Source organism: Chrysemys picta, chromosome 4 (assembly GCF_011386835.1).
Source record: "Chrysemys picta bellii isolate R12L10 chromosome 4, ASM1138683v2, whole genome shotgun sequence".
NCBI classification, from domain to species: Eukaryota; Metazoa; Chordata; order Testudines; family Emydidae; genus Chrysemys; species Chrysemys picta.
The window spans coordinates 136,170,813-136,192,909 of NC_088794.1; the positions used below are offsets into that span (position 1 = coordinate 136,170,813).

The 22,097-nt window shown below is 48.2% G+C and overlaps 1 protein-coding gene across 2 annotated transcripts in view; it reads left to right on the forward strand.

Moving 5' to 3' along the window:
- The first annotated feature begins 6,839 nt into the window (after window positions 1-6,839).
- The window catches only part of ASPG (asparaginase), a 74,955-nt gene continuing 59,697 nt past the window's right edge, over window positions 6,840-22,097 (forward strand). For both annotated transcript variants that reach the window (XM_005285814.4, XM_065593711.1), the window contains exon 1: window positions 6,840-7,112. In XM_005285814.4, the coding sequence (XP_005285871.3) occupies window positions 6,926-7,112 (187 nt within the window). In that variant the 5' untranslated portion in view covers window positions 6,840-6,925. The remainder of the gene's footprint in view (window positions 7,113-22,097) is intronic.

Sequence of the window (22,097 nt, forward strand, 5' to 3'; positions counted from 1 at the left end):
ATGGGGAAGTTCAAGGAATTGATTCCCCAAGATTCCAGGGAAGAGTTCGGGGCCTTAGTCGAGGAAGGTAAGAAGGTGGCTCGGACTTCCTTACAGGCCTCCTTAGATATAGCGGACTCGGCTGCGAGAACCCTGGCGTCAGGTATCGCTATGCGAAGGACCTCCTGGCTCCAAGTTTCGGGTTTGCCCCCTGAGTTGCAACAAACCCTGCAGGATTTGCCCTTTGAGGGACATGGGTTGTTCTCTGATAAGACGGACTCTCGCCTGCAGAGCCTCAAGGACTCCAGAACAATCATGCGCTCCCTGGGGATGCACGTTGCGGGTCCTCAGCGCAGGCCATTTAGGCCTCAGCCTCAGCGCTTCTACCCCCCCCCCCCCACCTCGTCAGAGACAGGACTCTGCCCGGAGGCGAGGGCGAGGTGGTAGAAGAAGGTGGACCGGCCCTCAACCCGGTCAGAACCAAGGGCCACCAAGACCACCCTCAGGCCCCAGGCAGAACTTTTGAAGGTGCGGTCGAGGACGGCGCCCCAGTCATCCCCCAGGATCCAGCCCCCTCCTTTCGGGATCGCCTCTCCCACTTCCACCGTGCTTGGTCCCTTATAACCTCAGACCGTTGGGTCCTTCGCACGGTGGAGAGGGGATACGCTATCCAGTTTTCTTCATTCCCTCCCTCCCACCCCCCTTCCCCGTCCCTCTTCAGGGACCCTTCTCACGAGCAACTTCTTATACAGGAGGTTTCCACGCTCCTTTCTATGGGGGCCATAGAGGAGGTTCCAGTAGAGTTAAGGGGCAGGGGATTTTATTCCCGTTACTTCCTGATCCCCAAGTCCAAAGAGGGTCTGAGACCCATCTTAGACTTGCGCGGACTCAACAAATTTATAGTAAAGTTGAAGTTCCGCATGGTCTCTTTAGGGGCCATTATTCCTTCCCTCGATCCTGGAGACTGGTTCGCCGCCCTCGACATGAAAGACGCATACTTTCATATTGCAATTTACCCACCTCACAGATGCTTCCTGCGATTCGTGGTAAGCAAGGTGCACTATCAGTTTGCAGTCCTTCCCTTCGGCCTATCCTCGGCCCCAAGAGTGTTTACGAAATGTATGGCTGTTGTGGCAGCGTACCTTCGTCGACAAGGGATACAGGTGTTCCCGTACCTAGACGACTGGTTGGTACGCGGTCGCACCAAAGAGCAAGTTCGAGCTCACGTCCACATGATAGTGCACACATTCAACGAGTTGGGCATCCTACTCAACAGGGACAAATCCACTCTAGAGCCTACCCAGAGAATAGAATTTATCGGCGCAGTCCTGGACTCCGGACGCGCGCAAGCTGTCCTACCAGACAATCGCTTTCATACCATCACGTGCCTCATTCAAGGGCTCAGGGCCTTCCCAACTACCACGGTGAGGTCATGCCTTGCTCTGCTGGGTCACATGGCTTCTTGCACGTACGTAACCAGGCATGCCAGACTTCGGCTTCGCCCACTCCAGACCTGGGTGTCATCGGTATACCGCCCACATCGGGACAGCCTGAACATGGTGGTCACGGTCCCGAACTCGGTCCTGACCTCCCTCACCTGGTGGCTAGATCACAATGTGGTTTGCGAGGGGATGCCATTTCACGCCCCACAACCCTCTCTGCACCTGGTCACAGACGCAACATCGCTGGGTTGGGGTGCCCATCTCAACGAACACCATACCCAGGGCCTGTGGACTGCACCCCAGCTAGCCCTGAACATCAATGTTCGGGAACTGATGGCGGTGCGCCTGGCGTGCCAGGCATTTCTCAATCTCCTACGGGGCGGCTGTGTGTTAGTTCTCATCGACAACACCACGGCCATGTTTTACATCAACAGGCAAGGAGGAGCACGTTCGTCGACTCTATGCCAAGAGGCGATTCGCCTATGGGACTTCTGCATCGCCCACTCAATCCATCTCACGGCATCGTTCCTCCCTGGAGTCCAGAACACTTTAGCGGACTGACTCAGCAGGTCCTTTCAGACGCACGAGTGGTCTATCCGTCCGGACATCATATATTCCGTTTTCCAGAAGTGGGGGTTTCCCCAGGTAGATCTGTTTGCATCTCGAGCCAACAGAAAGTGCCACGTGTTCTGCTCCCTACAAGGACGAGCTCCGGGCTCTCTCTCGGATGCGTTTCTCCTCCCCTGGAAAGACCACCTGTTTTATGCCTTCCCTCCATTTCCTCTGGTCCACAAGGTGCTGCTCAAATTGCGCAGAGACCAGGCACAAGTAATTCTGGTCACTCCAGCGTGGCCGAGACAACACTGGTACACCACGCTGTTAGAGCTCTCGGTTCAGACACCGATCCCGCTCCCATTATGTCCAGATCTCATCTCTCAGGACCACGGCCGACTGCGTCACCCCGACCTGCAATCGCTCCACCTCACGGCGTGGTTGCTCCATGGTTCACCCAGGCTGAGCAACAATGCTCGCACTCTGTCCAACAGATTCTGCTGAGCAGTAGGAAGCCTTCAACACGGACCACGTACTTGGCCAAGTGGAAGCGGTTTTCCTGTTGGTGCGAACAACGAGCCATGTCCCCGTTACAGGCACCCATTCCTCTCATATTGGAATATCTCCTCTCCCTAAAACAGCAAGGTTTGGCGATATCTTCAATTAGAGTTCACCTGGCCGCCATATCGGCTTTTCACCCAGGGGAACTCGCGTCCTCGGTATTCTCTAACCCGATGGTCGTTAGGTTCCTCAAGGGCTTGGACCGGATGTACCCACAACAGCGTCAACCTGTTCCGACGTGGGATCTCAACCTGGTTCTCTCCAAACTCACAGGTCCTCCATTCGAGCCACTGGCCACCTGTTCACTTCTGTACCTATCCTGGAAGACAGCCTTCCTAGTAGCCATCACCTCTGCAAGGCGCGTTTCTGAACTCAGGGCGCTTACATCCGAGCCCCCTTACACAGTTTTCCATAAGGATAAAGTGCAGCTTCGTCCACATCCTGCCTTCTTCCTAAGGTGGTTTCTCCGTTTCACATCAATCAGGATATATTTCTCCCGGTCTTTCATCCTAAGCCACATGCTACTCGCCAGTATCAACGTTTGCATTCTCTGGACGTACGCAGGGCCCTGGCTTTCTATATTGACCGCACAAGACACTTTAGAAAGACGACGCAACTCTTTGTTGCGGTGGCCGACCGAATGAAAGGCTTACCGGTCTCCTCACAACGCCTATCCTCCTGGATCACGTCTTGCATCCGGACTTGCTATGACCTGGCAGGTGTCTCGACACCACACCTCACCGCTCATTCCACGAGGGCCCAAGCTTCCTCGACTGCTTTCCTGGCTCAAGTTCCAATCCAGGACATTTGTAGAGCTGCAGTTTGGTCATCAGTCCACACATTTACAGCTCACTATGCACTAGTGCAGCAGTCCAGGGACGATGCTGCATTCGGATCAGCGGTTTTGCACACAGCAATGTCTCACTCCGACCCCACCACCTAAGTTGGGCTTGGGAGTCACCTAATTGGAATCGATATGAGCAAGCACTCGAAGAAGAAAAGACGGTTACTCACCGTTGTAACTGTTGTTCTTCGAGATGTGTTGCTCATATCCATTCCAAACCCGCCCCCCGTCCCCACTGTCGGAGTAGCCGGCAAGAAGGAACTGAGGGGGCGCCGGGTCGGCTGGGGTATATATCCAGCGCCATGAAGGCGCCACTCTAGGGGGCTCCACAGCCGACCCGCCGGTGTTGCTAGGGTAGAAAATTCTCCGACGATCGTGCACGCGGCGCGCGCACACCTAATTGGAATGGATATGAGCAACACATCTCGAAGAACAACAGTTACAACGGTGAGTAACTGTCTTTTACGATATTCTGCAAGCATCTTGTGTGTGATTAAGTATTTCATAAAATTCAATAAAAGTGCAGACAAGTTTGTAATGACCTAAGAATATAAGAATTTGATCAGTAATCATTTTTGCATCAATGTTGAAGTCTACACTTATCCCAAGTGACACATACATATGACCATTAGATTTTTCTGAAATAGCTGGGAAATGACTCGCTCTGAAACAAAGTTTAATTTCTATGGAAATCACTGACCTGTGTGACACTCATACCCACTTCCCTTTTCCTCACAATAAGGAATTGGCTTTTATTTCCTGCAAATGACAAACAACTTCTTGCATCATCCCAAGTTACACATCCCTGCATGCTTTAGAATTTTTGGAAGTGCCCTCTTCCACACCTATCATTTATTTTTGCAGAAAAAGCTACAACAGATCACATTCCTACACCATTTCCATTTTTCCAAATTCTACTTGAATTAGGGTGACCAGATGTTCCAATTTATAGGGACAGTCCTGATTTTTGGGTCTTTTTCTTATATAGGCGCCAATAACCCCACCCCCCGTCCCAAGTTTTCACACTTGCTGTCTGGTCACGCTAACTTGAATACTTACCGGGCTTTGACTGATTGATTCTAAGTGACAAAATATCTTTCAGGTCACCTCAAATGACATGTCTGTGTCATTAGATCATTCTGAAGATTCTGCAGTGACGCCTATGACTGTTAATAAGACGCCTTTTTGACATGTGTGATCCTAGTAAGTAAATAGAGAAATATCTGCTTAGTAATAATCTTTATTACTAGTCTTGTTGTAGTGAGAACCAAGTTTATTTTTCAGATCCTGTGGTGATTTTTTTCAGAGCTGGCAATTAAGTAAACTGAGCAAATCTGATGTGGAAATTCTTGAGACAGTATTAAGATGCAATGCAGCTTTTAGTCTCTTTACAATTAGATCCCTGTTGTAAATTGACACTGCCCTCTAGTGTCTAAAAATGGAATAGCAAGGAAATTTATACAATATGAAATATACAGTATTATGAAAAACGCAGAAAACGGGGAGTTTCCTATTGTTTTAAATGCAGTCTAGATTTAGGAGAGCAATAAAGCACAAAATTTTATGGGCAATAATGGAAGCTTATTTTACCTTGGTGTTAATTTTCCAGATTTTAATACCCCACTATGTGTTTGCTAAAATGGCAGACAATTAACTCCAGAAGGCCTAAAAAGGTGAAGAACTATAAAATCCAACATACTTCTGAGCTTTCTCTGTTCATTTTTGGGTTATTTGCCAGGCTAGATTTTTCTAGTTCATCTTCAATTAATTTTGACAGATTTAATTTATCCAACTAATGTTGTGCTACTGAGGTAGATTGTAAATAGTATAATTTGGAAGGGGGAAGAAAGGGGGTTTTTTAAAAAACTTTTTGGAAGTTTTAACTTCTCCGGAGTCCTTTATTTGACACATTTTTATGTATCTCCTCCCCAAAGTAAAATTCTAATCAGTATTCAATATTTCCATTGTGCACGTTCACAGGGGTCTATGTTGTAGCCTAATTCTGTGCATGTTCAAATGTAACACATTAACCATATCACACTTCTCAGTCTTGTATAGGTAGTCAGTCAAATGCTCAGGACTGGCCAATTTGTGCTGGATACAGATTTGTGTTTTTATGTGAAGGGTGGAGAATGCAAGTGTAGCTTGGTCCTCTGAAGACTACTCTGCAGCTGCCAGTAACCCTAAAGATCACTTTGGCAACTGGGAATTAGGTGGATGCAGCAGCATCCTGACCATGTCCCCTTTCCTCCAGCCACACCACCTATATCTTGGACCAAGAGTCTGGGGCTTGTAGAAGCTTTTATGTCAGCTTTGTGGTAAATGTTTCTTAGGAGGCTGAAATTGGACCCTTATTCCAGTTCCTTATCTAAAGGGTTTTTTTTAAATTGCTTTTTCTGCAGAAAATGCTGCCATATGGTACAACCCTGCTTTCAATTTTGCAATTGTTCCTAGAATAAGTAATTAGCTTTGACTTCCTGAACATGACAAACTATTTTTGACAGCGCTTTATATAGAAATGAAGCTTAGCTGGAACCTGACACCCTATGACCCTATTTCAGAAAGGTCTAACAGAAGCGATGTGTCACTTGGGATGGCCAGAGGGGTAGTTTGCAATTTTACACATCCTTAAATGTCACTCATTCATATTATAAGGCAATGACAGTGGGTGATAGGGAGTGGTCTTTGTGTCTCAAAAAAGTATATTCTTAATAAATATATTAAAATTCACACATTTGTTTTTATGAACCTTCTGAATATTTAAATTTATATTAATAAGCCCCTGCCCCTAGCTGGCTTTTTAATAAGGACAAGGGAACGAGGAATGAGGGACCAAGTTTGGTCTTGTGCGATACCTTCAGGCTGGGGAAATCCTCAGCTGCCTCATTTTAATTTTTTTAAACTCTATTTCATGTTAATCGGGTTGCTCCCCCTCACTCGATATTCCCTATGATCCCCGTAACTGGGCGTCTGCTAGAGGTGCCAGTCCCAGAAGATGCCCATTCAAGTTCCTTTTCTGCGGATGCCTGGGCGGCTGGCTCCCCGCATCTCGCTGCTCCCCTGCCGGGCCGGTGTCTCCTCGGGCAGGGTGTCAAAGGCCGAGCACACGGGCGGGGCCGCTTCTCTTGGCTTGGCTGGTTTAGCAGGGGGCAGCAGGGTGTCCTTGGGACGACAGGCCCATGCGCTGGCTCCGCCCGCTGGTTGCGGGGGGCTGGGGCCCATGGACCGAGGGGACCTTGTCACTGACCAGTTTCAGGATGCGGGGGGGGGGCAATACCACCCCCACAGGCCCCGGTGTGTGGGTCTGTCTCCCCGGGGGTCCCGGCCGGGGGGGGGGGGGGGTCCGAGCCTTCCCCCCCCAGGACCAGCGCAGCACATCCCTAGACCCGGGCCCGGCATGGCTACGTCTGCCCCCGCCCCGCTCCCGGGCGAGCCCCTTGGAGGCCCCGCCTGTAGGGCGGGCGACCCGGAAAGGGGCGGCGCCGGCAGCCGGCAGGTCCCCGCATGGCATTGACGCGCGGGAGGTAGCGGTCTCATTGTGACCGGGATGAAGGCAGCGGCGCCGTCGGCTGGCGGGTTCCCCCTGGGCAGAGCCCTCTCCTGCACCCCGCGCCCGGCCTGCCTGCAGCGCGCGGGCTCCCTGGAGCTCGGGGGTGGCTGCAGGGCACCGGTGCAGGTGCGGGTGCTGGTGATCAACACGGGCGGCACCATCGGGATGGTGGAGGAGGAACAAGGTGAGGGGAGCGTCTGGCGGGGCAGGGGGCTGGTGTGGGCGGGAGCTGGGAGGGCACCACCAACCCGCAGGCTCTGGGTCGATGGTTGCTGCAGTCCCTGAGGGGCACCGAGCAAAGCAGGGCACGGGGGGGAGGTGGGCATGAGTCCTCCAGGGCCGGAGAGTGGTGTGAGGCACCTGCACCAGCCGCACCAGAACACTGTTTATAGGCTGGGTGCTGAAAGTCATCGCACAAACTTGTAAACACAGCCCATGATGGAAGCCAGGTATTTAGTTGCTATTATTGCTTCAAGCTTGGGGTGCTGCTGCTCTCCTAGTTCCAGCACCCTGGGGGTACCCACCTGTCGCGGTGATTGAGGGGTGGGCATGAATCCCTTGGGGTGCACAGCAAGGTGTGGGGGCGGAATTGGGTGTGAGCTCCCAAGGGGAATCCAGAAATAACTAGCTCCTTTTTAAACCTAGGTAGGAGGCCCTAAATTGCTGTTTGATTCAGCTATCACTAAAATGATGCTGGTAGGCTGGGGAAAACTATCTGAAAACCTAGCCAGGACTATATCTCTCCCTGTCATTTAGGGGGTATGTCCACAGTTGGTTACATCATCAGTAATAGTCAGGACTAGAACTAGTTGGGAATTTTCTGACAAAACAGATTTTTCCTGGAAAATGCCAATTTTATCAAAACCTAAGTGGTGGTGTGAACAATTTGGTTTTAACCAACTTTCTCCGAAATGCAGGCAGGGTTCTGTCAGAAGCTGCCTGGTTTCCTGCCAGCTTACCTGGGCTTCCAGAGTCCCCAGCAGTGGGATAGTCCCACCATGCAGACTGCCAGGAACCCCAGAGTTTCCAGGGTTAGCAGCCCTGCCATGCTGAGTGCCTTGGAGCCAGGGGGCTAGGTGCTCTGAGAGCTCCAACTTTAGGAGGGGCGCTCAACATATACCTACAATGCAATTAAAAACCCATGTCTCGCCCATGCCAGTTGACTTGAGGTTTGGGCTAAGGGGCTGTTTAATTGCAGTGTAGATGTCTGGGCTGTCTTCCTGAATCTACAAAAAGAACAGGAGTACTTGTGGCACCTTAGAGACTAACAAATTACCTCCCTGACACTAGGGAAAACAAACTTATTCAGTGTTAAAGGAATGCGGTTCAAAGATAATTGTTTAGTCTGTTTTTGTGTTATGCTCTGGGTAGTGTAAATCATTAATGAATCACATTTTGCTTGATTAAACTTTCACTTTCCTTTTACGCTCTTTACAATGATACTGTCTTCATTCTGACTAAACAAAATTCTCAGCCTGACTCAACACGTAACAGAAGATTTTCTGGTTCATCTCTTTCAGGATGTTCAGCTGTCTTTATAAGTAAAGTCTCCACAGTTTGCTTTAATACAAGCCTTCCTTTATATACCTTCATTTCACCTTGTTCTCCTCGGACTTTAATCAGTGACTAGAAACTGCCATGAGACATTAGAAACTGTCTATTAATAGCCCTGCATAAAGAGGCATAATTGGTTTTATTCAAAGGTAAAGTAAACAAGCTTTATGCATCTGAGGCAGATGAATCATCACAGGGTAAGACTAGGTCCTCCCACAGTAGCAGCTGGTTACATTTAAGGGAACATGTAATCCAATCATAGCACATCAGGTATTGGACTCTATTCCTCCCCCCCCCCCACTTCTGCAGTCAAACAAGGCACCACAATTGGTGCTTCTGAATTACTCTTCCCTTCTGAGGTGTGGCTTATTAACATAACAGTTTATCTTAAAGCTAAGAACTCCCAGCCTTCTGCTCCAATCCATTATGCCCTGTGCAAGTGTTTTGCTCCTGCTCCTCATTGCAGGTAGCTCCAGCCAAACCTTTCCCTTTGGCTGGTATGGAGAGGTTCATCCCCAGGCTCTTCTAACTCTGGATCCCTTCTGGGTTTCCTGCAAGTCTCTTTACCTTTGTATCAGCTCTGGGCTATCACCATGTCATGCTTGGTCACCTGACACAACCACTGGCCCAAGCCCAAACCCATCATGAGGGGTGTGGTGGATAACTATGCACAGTTAAACTGTGGGGCTAAACTAGAGCAGGTTGGAAAATTTCTGATGAAACAGAATTTCATTGGAATTTTTCACAAAATCAAGTTGGGTTTGACACATTTATGCCAAATCACAGGAAGGTTCCATTGGTTCCCTGCCAATTCACCTAATAAGCTACTGGGAAGCCCTGCCAGCTGGACAGCTCCAGGATGGAGGATTTCAGGCTTTCAGGTTCCATGGCGGTAGGACAGGCCTGGGACTAAGGACACTGGGCTTCCAGGGTCCACAGCTCTGGGGCAACCCGTCCATGCCAGTGCCTTCAGGCTCCCTATCATGGAACCAGGCAGTCTTGGAAGTCTTGTGAGACCCAGCTCTAGCCAGGGGTCTCAGTCTAGGCCCCCAGCTCTGCAGCAGGGAGCCTGGAAACCCTGGAGGCTCACTCTTGCAGAGCTGGGAGCCTGGAGGTACTGGGATAGATTCCAGGGCTCACGGCTCTGGAGCAGCCCCACTCTTTGGACAGCCCCAGGGACAGAAACCCCAGGATATCCAGACTCCTGGGTCAGTTGGTTTCCCATGTGTTTGAGTCCTGAGCAGGGAGCCCTGGGGGACTGCAATTCCTGGAGTTCCTGGCAATCTGCATGGTGGGGCTGTCCCAGATCCTGGGATCTCTGACAGCCACTGACTGAATTTGACATTAATAGTGGTAAAATTAAGAATGTCAATTACAGTCAGACAGTCACTGGTCTGTGGAGTGTTATGTTTCAGAAATACCATGTGTCAGGCTTTCCAATGTGTAATTGGTTTTGGTTTTCCAGTTCCCAAGAAATTTTAAAAAATTTGGTTTTGTGCCAACCAAATTCTGAATCATAGAATCTTAGGATTGGAAGAGACCTTGAGAGGTCATCTATGCCAATCCCCTGCTCAAAGCAGGAACAACACCAACTAAATCATCCTTTGTCAAGCCGGGCCTTAAAAACCTCTAAAGATGGAGATTCCATCACCTCCCTAGGTAACCCATTCCAGTGCTTCACCACCCTCTTAGTGAAATAGTGTTTCCTAATATCCAACCTAGACCTCCCCCACTGCAACTTGAGACCATTACTCCTTGTTCAGTCATCTGATACCACTGAGAACAGCCGAGCTCCATCCTCTTTGGAACCCCCCTTCAGGTAGTTGAAGGCTGCTATCAAATCCCCCCTCACTCTTCTCTTCTTCAGACTAAATAACCCCAGTTCCCTCAGCCTCTCCTTGTAACTCATCTGCCCCAGCCCCCTAATCATTTTCATTGCCCTCTGCTGGAGACTCTCCAATTTGTCCACATCCCTTCTGTAGTGGGGGGACCAAAACTGGACGCAGTACTCCAGGTGTGGCCTCACGAGTGTTGAATAGAGGGGAATAATCACGTCCCTCGATATGCTGGCAATGCTCCTACTAATACAGCCCAGTATGCCGTTGGCCTTCTTGGCAATGAGGGCACATTGCTCACTCATATCCAGCTTCTCATCCACTGTAATCCCCAAGTTCTTTTCAGCAGAACTGCTGCATAGCCAGTTGGTCCCCAGCCTGTAGCGGTGCATGGGATTCTCTCTTTCAAAGTGAAGTGTTGACATTTCTCACAAATCAAATATTACTGAGTTTCGGCCTTCTTTACTCAACTTCCCTTAAAGGACCAGCCCGCTCTGGGAAGCCTATTTAGTTCCATTTAACATAGTGGATCATCATGAATGCTTGGAGCTACATTATAAAGCAGTGGTTTCCCCTTTTTTTCAGATTGAGGGCCAAACACAGTATTTCACAAAGATTAAGTTGCCACAGGCAATACTTGGGAGCCGATGCTCTATACTGTTCCTGTTCCTCTTCCTTTATTCCACTCATATGGCACAGCAGGAGGTGAAACCATACACCAGTCCATAGTTGGGGATTTTCTCAACATAGTTGTTCCCAGTGGGCATAGAGTCGGTATAGCCAAATCCTATGCCTTCCTCCCCACAGTCCCTAGTGTAGGAGACATATTAGGGACGGAGACAATGTGGGATGTCTGTCAGGAGCACACTATGCTCTAGCTTCTGCACCTGGTATATGGTCCCTAGGGGACTGTTGCCAACTCATTCAAGTTAGAGGAGCTCCTGGACTTTAATTGGGGCTGGAGCAGAGAATGAGGAATCTATGAGAGACTTGTTTTCTCAGCTTCTCCTCACTTTCCTCTCTCCTGGGTTGCCTATGCTGTGTGTGGGGGGTGTCTCTCTTTTGCTAGCTGCTATGCTAGGCTCAGGCAGAGCCATTTGAGTTCCTTTCCTTCTGGGGTCCTTATCATTCAGCAGCTGAGCAGCCAGAGCTAATCTTTCTTCCTTTTGTGATCATAGGTGCTGGAACTGGGGGTGCTGCAGCACCCCCTGGCTTGGAGTGGTTTCCATTATATACAGGTTCAATGGCTCTCAGCACTCCCACTATATCAATTGTTCCAGCACCCTTGCTTGTGGTGCAGCACGGGAGCTGCTGAGTAGCTGCAGTAGGGAAAGGGCTGCTGTTGTGTTCAGAGTGTTCTGAACTGATGGTCAGAGCTGCTGCACTGGAAGTGGTGGGAGGCAGCACCTTCTGTCTCTTCCCTGTAGTGCTGGGCTGATTCATACACTTCAGTTCAAAAAACAGAGCTTGGCTCAGGGACCGCAGTTTTGATTTAGAATTAGATATCCACTTTCTTAACTCAAAGGGCCCCCTTTTAGTGCTTCAAGGGCCACAGGGCAGAAACCACTGTGATAAACAGGTGTGTGTGTGTGGGGGGGGCTGTTTCAATGCTAAGTGGATCAGCTCTGATGCTTCTATAGTATTAAGCCTAGCAAAAAGACAGTTACTTAAATTTGGTACAAGCTCTTGCTGTGTAATTTGGGACATACTACAAAGATGAGTCATCCAGAGGTCCATTTAAAAGCAAGACAGATTAGCAAAGGACCTGAGAATATTAATGTGTCTCTGTTGTCAGGTCCCACTACAGATATCTGGGGTAAACTGACCACATGTCTGGATTTAGCTAGGTATCTGTGAAATTAAAATCAGCAAATGGAAGCCCAAAACACTTGAAACTGTGTGCTGTGCTTCTAAGGTGGAACAATTCTATGCAACAACACAGCAGCAGAAGTGGCCATTTGTGATGAAGTTAGGAGCAAGTATCAGGGGGTAGCCGTGTTAGTCTGTATCTACAAAAACAACAAGGAGTCTGGTGGCACCTTAAAGACTAACAGATTTATTTGGGCATAAGCTTTCATGAGTAAAAACCTCACTTCTTCGGATGCATAGAGTGTGAAAGTTACAGATGCAGGCATTATATACTGACACATGGAGAGCAGGGAGTTACTTCGCAAGTGGAGAACCAGTGTTGACAGGGCCAATTCAATCAGGGTGGATGTAGTCCACTCCCAAGAAGAGATGAGGAGGTGTCAATTCCAGGAGAGGAAAAGCTGCTTCTGTACTGAGCCAGCCACTCTCAGTCCCTATTCAAGCCCAGATTAATGGTGTTGAATTTGCAAATGAATTTTAGTTCTGCTGTTTCTCTTTGAAGTCTGTGTCGGAAGTTTTTTTGTTCAGTGATAGTGACTTTTAAATCTGTAATAGAATGACCAGGGAGATTGAAGTGTTCAATTACTGGCTTATGTATGTTACCATTCCTGATGTCCGATTTGTGTCCATCTATTCTTTTGTGGAGGGACTGTCCGGTTTGGCCAATGTACATGGCAGAGGGGCATTGCTGGTACATGATGGCATATATAACATTCATGGATGTGCAGGTGAATGAGCCCTTGATGGTGTGGCTGATGTGGTTGGGTCCTGTGATGGTGTCGCCAGAGTAGATATGGGGACAGAGTAGGCAACGAGGTTTGCTACAGGGATTGGTTCCTGGGTTGGTGTTTCTGTGGTATGGTTTGTAGTTGCTGGTGAGTATTTGCTTCAGGTTGGGGGGTTGTCTGTAAGCGAGGACTGGCCTGCCTCCCAAGGTCTGTGAGAGTGAGGGATCATTTTCCAGGATAGGTTGTAGATCGTGGATAATGCGCTGGAGAGGTTTTAGCTGGGGGCTATATGTGATGGCCAGTTGTGTTCTGTTGTTGTCCTTGTTGGGCTGGTCCTGTAGTAGGTGATTTCTGGGTACCCATCTTGCTCTGTCAATCTTTTTCCTCACTTCCCCAGGTGGGTATAACTACAATATAACTACAATGCCCAAATAAATCTGTTAGTCTTTAAGGTGCCACCAGACTCCTTGTTGTTGAAGTTAGGAGCAGTATCTCCTTCACAGGAGAAGAGATTCTAATTGAACAAGTGAAATGTCTGAAGCTTGAAAGCATGTTAAGTGTATTATGTAAACCAAAGTACTCTGGCAGTAGTCCAAACAAGTCCAGTTAAATGCTGTTGCTGTCTTGTGAGAAAGTTGGCCATGAAAAGGTCTGCTATTTAATTTAAGGCAAGCCAGGAAAGAAATTAGCAAGTGCCTAAAATCAGTCTTTCCATTAGTTTGGAAAGAGCATAAACCCCCAAATGGGCATAGCTTGGCATTACCTACTATGCACATAGTTTCTCTGCTCGTTTGGGCATTTAAATAACAATAAAAGAGACTTTGGTATTGAATCTGAAAAACAGGGAAATTGGAGATGCTGGCTCAAATATGATGTTTAGGCCAGACAAACTGAAAGAGCTAGGAAGTGGAGAATCAAAGAAAATGAGTGAGCACCAAACTAACTGGCACTAACAATAGTCCAAAAACTGGGTATAGAATTTGATTTCTGCAGTCTGAGAATGAGTTCTGGAAAGTTGAAATAGGTTTACTCATGTTAAGTTTGAATGGAATCTGATAACGATGCCAATAAAGAGAGTTAAATTTAATTAAAAAAAAAATGTTTCAGATGAAATGTCTCGTAAGCAGTAAGACTTACATTTTTTCTGAAGTTTTGGACAGACTTTGGACTTCAGGTTTGGGACTCCAAAATTATGATTTCTGTCTTGCCTAAAATTGGACTTCCATACCCAAGTTCATGATTCAAATTGGGAAAAATCTAAATGCACACAACTGAAAGTATCATGGATCTCAGATCACTATTAGCCTCTGAAATTCCTATGTGACAGTCATCGGTGAAAGATACAGCACTTCCAAAGACTTGGATAGTGGGATTAAAAAAATTCTATCACACTGGGGGTTTATAAAAACTAATCCCTTCCTATTCCTCTCATCTAAACTCTTTGGCTACAATTTAAAGGTCTTGTCAGTTCAAAGCCAACTCTGCCAACTGCAATCAATGGGAGCTGCAGGGGCGGTTCCTGGGGGCAGCGACACGCGGAGACCTCTCTGGCCTCTCCGCCTAGGAGCTGTTGCTAAAGGGGGGTGCGGGTCGCTTTCGGGAGCTGCCTGAAGTAAGCACCACACTCCAACCCCCTGCCCCTGCTAGGGTGACCAGATGAGAGGAAGAAAATATTGGGACACGTTGGGGGGAGGGGGGAGGGGTCGCTGGCAGAGCAAAAAATAAATAAAAAGCGGAGTGCCGCAAAATATCGGGATGCGGGACCAAAGCCTAAATATCGGGACGTCTGGTCACCCTAGCCCCAGCCCAGCCTCCAGAATTCACCCCCCACACCCACTCCCACACTCCAACCCTTGCCCCAGCCCAGAGCCCGCACCTTAACTCCTTCCCAGAGCCCGCCCCCAACCTCCTGCCCTCTCCCCAGAGCCTGCCCCCTGCACCCATTCCTTCACCCCAACCCCCTGCCCCAGCCCAGAGCCTGCACCCAAACGCCCTCCCAGAGCTCAAACCCTCATCCCTCCTGCATCCAAACTCTCTCACAGAGCCAGACTCCTCACCCCTCCCACACCCAAACTCCCTCCCAGAGCCTTAGGCAGGTGGGGAGGGGAGTGAGACTTGCACTTGTTCTGGGCACCACCAAAAATTATACAAACCTGCAACCCCGGGAGCAAGGGGCAGTGTGGGTGGACTTCCTTTTCCCCTCCCTTGCTTTTCCCTTCCTCCCACCCCTTCAGGGGAGCAAAAGGCGGCTGCCTTTCCCACTAACCCACTTCTGACACCCGCTTTCCTGGAGCCAAGCCGCCTGGAACCGATGCAGAAGCTGGGCCAGTCTCGGCCGGTGGGGGGGAGGGTACAGTAGTGGGGGCTTGGCTGTAGGTGGGGGCGGGGAGGGAGGCTGAAGACGTTGTGCCTAGGGGCACATAAGGTGTAAGTACAGCCCTGATTATGATATTTATTCTCCATCAAGATCTGGAATTAAAGGAAAATTGGGGACAATCCAATCTCCTCCAACCCAGAATGTTTTTATAGATGGTCCGTTCAGATGGACCTTGTATAATTATAACCTCTAGAGTGCAAGATACTAAACCTCCAAAATATAACAATTACACTGCTCTACAGCCAAAATGCTTCTGAAATAAATGTAGTCAAACTTTACTAATTCTGGGTCACTGAGAATGAAAATGATGCTTAAAATTGTTGATTGTCTCTAGTTTTCAAGATATGTTATTGGGATATACGACCCTTGACTTGGGAATGGCGGAGGATAAGTGAGTTATAAAGGGAAGGGATCTCAATTTAAACCAGAAATGACTAAAATACATCTTTGACTGGATCTAGGAATAAATCTATGACTGGGTTTGGACAGTACTTGCTTTTTAGGCAAAACAATGAATGATGCAATCTGAAGCTGGTATTGCATCATACATGATATGAATTGCATCATGTCATTCCTAGAAGTCATGGATGATGCAATCATAACGAAGCTTACATCACTCTGCTGAACAAATTGCCCTATATCAGCTCTAGAAATCATACAGTGTCGTGCTTTCTTATTTGTCAGTGTTTGATTTTGCAAAGGGACACATTTCTGTTTAGCCAAAGTGAGCAGAGATGCCTCATACTTGTGTAAACAGTGCAGATAACTTCTGCTATGTTTGTGGTGAAGTGATTTTTGCATCACAAAAGCGCAGTATAACCACTATGGTTAAGAAAGCCTATCATCTTTATTTTGGCTGCAAAATTGGAGATCAGGACAAGAGGTGGGCCCCACACATATGCTGCAACACTTGTGCAACAAATCTTCGCCAGTGGTTGAACATGAAAAGGAAACCTATGCCTTTTGCAGTGCCAAAGTTTTGGAGAGAGCCAAAAGATCATACCAGCAATTGTTACTTCTGCATGGTGCCTCCAGTTGGGAAAGGTGCGTCAAAGAAGAAAAAGTGGACTGTGCATTATCCAAACATTCCATCAGCTACACGCCCAGTACCCCACAGAGAAGGACTGCTGGTTCCTGATGCACCAGAATCATTCTCACTTGAGTCAGACCGAGGAAGAGGAAGAGGATGAAACTTCTGGTCCTGAACCATCAATGTCACAGGACCCACATTTTCTCCCATCCTCCTCCTCTGAACCACACCTCATAACACAAGGTGAACTGAATGACCTTGTCAGGGATTTGGAACTACCCAAGAATAAGGCAGAGCTGTTGGGTTCCAGACTACAGCAGTGGAATCTCCTGGAAGGTGATGTTAGGGTTTCCATGTTCCGTGACTGTCAAAAGGATCTTGTCCCATTCTTCTTCATGGAAGGTGATCTTGTAGCCTGCAACAACATCGATGGTGTGATGGCAGCCCTCAACATCGTTCACGATCCAGATGTGTGGAGACTGTTCAGTGATTCATCGAAGACGAGTCTTAAAGCTGTTTTACTTCATAATGGCAATGTTTTGCCATCAATTCCAGTTGGTCATGCAGTCCATATGAAGGAAACCTATGACAACATGAAACAACTTTTGAGGTGCATAAACTATGACCAACATCAGTGGCAGCTTTGTGGCGATTTGAAGGTTGTTGCTCTCTTGCTTGGTCTGCAGACTGGATACACAAAGTACTGCTGTTTTCTCTGCGAATGGGATAGTCGTGCAAGAGATTCCCACTACATCAAGAAAGATTGGCCTCTCCAACAGTCATTGGAGCCTGGGAGGAAAAGTCTTCAGCATCCACCACTTGTTGAATCAAGGAAGATTTTGTTACCACCCTTCCACATCAAGCTGGGTCTGATGAAGAACTTTGTCAAGGCCATTGACAAAACATAAGCAGCTTTTAAGTACCTCCGTGGAAAATTTCAAGGTTAAGTGAAGCTAAGATAAAGGAAGGTGTCTTTGTTGGTCCTCAGATTCGTGAACTTCTTTGAGATGACGCATTTGACCATGCACTGCGTGGCAAGGAAAAGACGGCATGGAAAGCCTTCCAGTTAGTGGCAATAAATTTTCTCGGAAACAACAAGGCAGACAACTACAGGTTGTTGGTGGAAAACCTCCTCAAGGCATACAAAAGCCTTGGTTGCAACATGTCACTAAAGATACATTTTTCGCACTCTCATCTAGATTTTTTTCCCACCGAACTGTGGAGCAGTGAGCGACGAGCACAGCGAGCGATTTCACCAGGACATTGCAACAATGGAGAAACGCTATCAGGGCAAATGGAGCCCATCAATGCTTGCAGACTATTGCTGGACAGTGACAAGAGATGCTCCATTTAATGAATACAAGAGACAAGCCAAGAAGCGCCGAGTAGACACTGAATAGGACTAAACTATGTACATAATAGTTTTTTGCCTTTTGTTTCATAATAAATTTTATTTATATAACCCTTTTGCTGATTTTTAAAGTGTTACATAAACAGGACAGGTGAAATATTATCATGTAAAGCAACCATAAACACATGAAAAGACCTAGGTTTACAATTTATTATTAAAACTCTACTATCTACACAATATACATAGACATAAAGTGTAAAAACTTAAATATCTTAGAAACAGTAGCCAATCAGTTGTTTTAATTGTCATATTTGAATTCAGCACATCAAAATACATAATAAATAGCACATTTTATCTCTGAAGCAGACGACTTCTCAAAAATTGTAGACCAGTGTTATAGGTAGAGAGGAAATTCTTCTTAGGAATTACTGAAGAAAATAAACTTTTCTTTTACAAGCCTTTATGTTGAGTGCCTCCTGGTGGCTGGGTGTGGTTCTACAGTCCTCTTCTTGCCCTTGGTGTGTCTTCAGTGGCTTGACCCCCTGGCCAAATCACAAAGTCCAATAACTAGCAGTCTGTTGGCCCTCACTAGGGTCTTCAGCCCAAGCTCTGGTCTCTTTAAATTTGTCTTTTTGTTCAGGCTCCAAAATAAGGCCTATCACTTCTTGGGGTTTATGCCACTTTACCTGGGGAGGAACCTGGGCCCACCCACTACTCCAGGTTCCAACCCAGGGACACTATACACAGCAGCCACATACTGCTTATTCCAGTCCATCACTGCTATTTCCCTGGGTCTCTTCCTAGTTGGCCCTTTTAGCTTCACCTTATCTCAGAGTTAAAGTTCTTAGGTCCTCTCTCCCTGCAAGCCCAGCTAAGCAAAATGCAGCCAGAAACAAACTCTGGCTGTTCTTCAAGCACCTGTGGCCAGAGAGGAGCTCCCTTCCTTGCCCTTCTGCTTCCAGTCAGGAACTAACCTGCTAAGGCACTGCAACTCCTTTTATCTGAGTCTGCTGGGCTCTGATTGGCTGCTTTTGAGAGGCCTCTCTAGGCAGGTCTGGAGTACCCATTTTTGCTGCTCCTTTTCTGTCAGTTCGCTGTTTCCTGGGGCACGGTGTAGGAGGACCGTAGGGCCTCCTGTAGGGAGCCACACAAGCCAGGTGCAACCTGTCACACTGAGACTAATCTGTTATTGCTTGTTACACAGATTGATGCTTTCCAGATTCCATCTGGAAGAAAAAAAATTGTTCATGTATCTGTGTCAAGCCAGCATGACATTGCTGCAGATCATTGAAGCTAATAGTACAGAGCACATGTGCGTGTTCTAGTGGAACACTGTCTCATTCATGCTTTGTATAATTTTTTGTACTACTCTATTTTACAGATACTGTCATTTAAAACATCTTCAATGTCAGCTTGTGGGGTCTGGGAGATGAGAAATCCAGGCCTGATAATCAGGGTCATCTGTGACTCAGACCCTACATCTGTACGGTCCGGACCATGTTAGTACAGTATAATCAATTTGGCTGCCCAGCACAGAAGGAGCTTAACTGTTTTAAAATGTGTTTGAGACTATGCTATAGACTGGAGGTAAATTTTTCAAAATGCCTAAGTGACTTAGGAACACACATCCCATTTTCACAAGTGATTTAGGCACTTTGGAGACTAAGTATTATTGAAAGACAATAGGATTTAAACTCCTACGTCCCTTAGACATTTTAGAAAGTATTACTAGGAAAATCTGTATTCTTCTGGGCCCCTGACATTTGGGAATCAAGGGAGGATTGAAGGGGATTTTGAGTGGCAAGGAGAGTGTTGTGCTGTCACAGACTCACAGATCGTGCCCACTCATGGCCCCGTGCGGTCCGTGGGGGTTGCCCCTTCCAGTGAGACAGCCCTTCTCAGGGGTCCACTCTCTCCTGGGGCTGGCCCCTCCACCTCCTGGAGCTGCACCTCTCTGAGCCTTAGCACACCTGTTTCTTGCCGTGGGCCCCCTCAGGGAGTCCACTCGCTCTGGACCCCCCAGGCCTCCACCCCCAAAGGGGCTGATGCATCGCTATTCTCTAGACCGGAGCGACTCTCAGCCAGCGTAAAACAGCAGGGTTTATTGAGAGTTGAACACAGCACAGGAAACTCTGAGGGTCTCAGGCCTGGCCTCCCTCAGCACAGCACATCCCAGTCTCCCCTGCATCCAGGTGGGCTCCGCCTGCTCCCCCTCTCCAGCCCAGAGCCCCCCTGCTTCCCAGTTTGGCATCCGATATCCCGGGCCCCAAGCCCCGCCTCTGTCCATTGTCTTCTCTCCAGGTAAACAGGGTCGTAAACAGGGTGGCCTGGGCTGCCTCCTCCTCTCAGCCCTCCTCTGGCCCCCTCTGGCTGGAACCGGCTGGTTAGGTCCCTGGGATCCTCTCTTCGCAGCCCATTGTCCTTCCACTGGCCAGAACCGGCTGTGACTCCTGAGCTGCGTCTCCGGGTCACCAGGTCACCAGTTGCTGGGGTATCCATCCTCCAGGCCATCGGCTGGGGTCCCAAGTTCCCTCTCCGGTCCTCTATAACAACAAACTCCCTCTCCCCTCACCTCGTTAAACCAGTAACACCCAGGGACACTGAGTCCCGCTCCCTCTGCATGCAAACCATTGGAACACACGGAAAAACCCAAGAAAACCCCCCCACTTCGTCACATGTGCAACACCTTCTAGCTCCAGAGATGCATAGTTGTTGTTTGCTGGTGGCCTTGACATTAACTACTAGAAGTCTGGTCCTCCACTTTCCCCCCTAATTTGGATCTCTAGGTGGAAGGGAAAGGTATTTATTTTCCTCTGGCTCTGACAGTTAGGGTTGCCAAATCTCCGTTTTTTGACCAGAACGCCCGGTTGAAAAGGGACCCTGGTGGCTCTGCTCGGCACTGCCAACCAAGCCATTAAAAGTCCAGTTGGGGGCGCAGCAGGGGTCTGGGGCTAAGGCAGGCTCCCTGCCTGCCCTAGCTCCATGCAGCTCCCAAAAGCAACAGGCGTGTCCCTGCGGCCCCTGGGCGCTGGGGCAGCCAGGGAGGCTCCATGTGCTGCCCCCAGCACCGGCTCTGCAGCTGCCATTGGCCAGGAACCATGACCAATGGCAGCTGCAGGGGCTAGAGGCTGCAGGGACCTGGCAGCCGCTTCCTTGGAGCCTCAGTAAGCGCCTCCGGGACCCCGCACACTCTTCCCCACCCGCCCGGAGCCCCCTCCTGCATCTCAAACCCCTCATCCCCCGTCCCACCCCCAGATGGAGCCCTCATCCTCCCCCCCCCCCCACATCCCAACCCACTGCCCTAGCCTGGAGTCCCCTCCTGCACCTCAAACCCCTCATCCCTGGCCCCAGCCCGGAGCCCCTTCCTGCACCCCAAACTCCTCATCCTCGGCCCAACCCCAGAGCCTGCACCTCCAGCCCGGTGAAAGTGAGTGAGGGTGGGGAAGAGTGAGCGATGGAGGGAGGGGAGCGGAGCCTCAGAGAAGGAGCAGGGCAGGGATGTTTGGTTTTGTGTGATTAGAAAGTTGTCAACCCTACTGACAGTGTCAAGGCTCTGAGTGGTGAAACACAGACTGCTGTCTAACCTCATCCCTTTAGACCAGGAAATGCAGTCAGGAGTTGGAGGTGTCTAAGATATATAACATTTTAAACTTAAAAGTGGGTTTAGACTTTGAAAGCTCCATCCACATTTAAAAATGGAGTTTCCATGTTTTAAGAGACTGAGCATATCAGAGGTGCATGTCTAACAATAAAGATTAGGACTGTCTATAATGCAATACCCCCCTTGCCTACTGGACTACTGACTTCTTCCTCTCTTGCTCAGAGGAGGATAAAAACTTAAAATGAAAAGTTCCTAGGATGCATGGGGGTTTTCAGAACCCAACTTCTGCTTGTCTATTACAGGTAGCATGGCAAGAAAGTTGCCTTGGAGAACAGGTGGCAAAGAGTCAGTGGTGTGGGTGGAGAGAGCATACAGTGTTTTAAATGATTTCTGAAATGGCTTTGGCTCCATCTGAGTTCTTCATAGTCTGTCATTTTAGTTAAATTCCCAGTTGCAAAAAAAGCTAATGGATGAATGTCATTGGTGGCCGAGAGTCTTATAATATGGATAAAGAATCAAAGTTCAAGGTGTAGGAAGGAGGTAACATCATTGTTTTTTTACTAAATAAAGGGTTCTCTTGTTTTCCTGATCCTGGTATGTGTCAGGGAAATAATTACAGATAATTTGTTTACAATTGCTCAGATTTGTTGACAATCTCTAAACCTGCTGGTAACTGATTTAAAACTGATCTGGAAGAGTATGCATTATAAACAGGATGTTTTCTCCTTTCTGATCATGTTAAGGTTTAAGCAATGATAGCAGTTACTTTTAATCTTTCTAACCATGCTTATTAATATTGAGTGTTCTTTTTGGAGTAGATATGC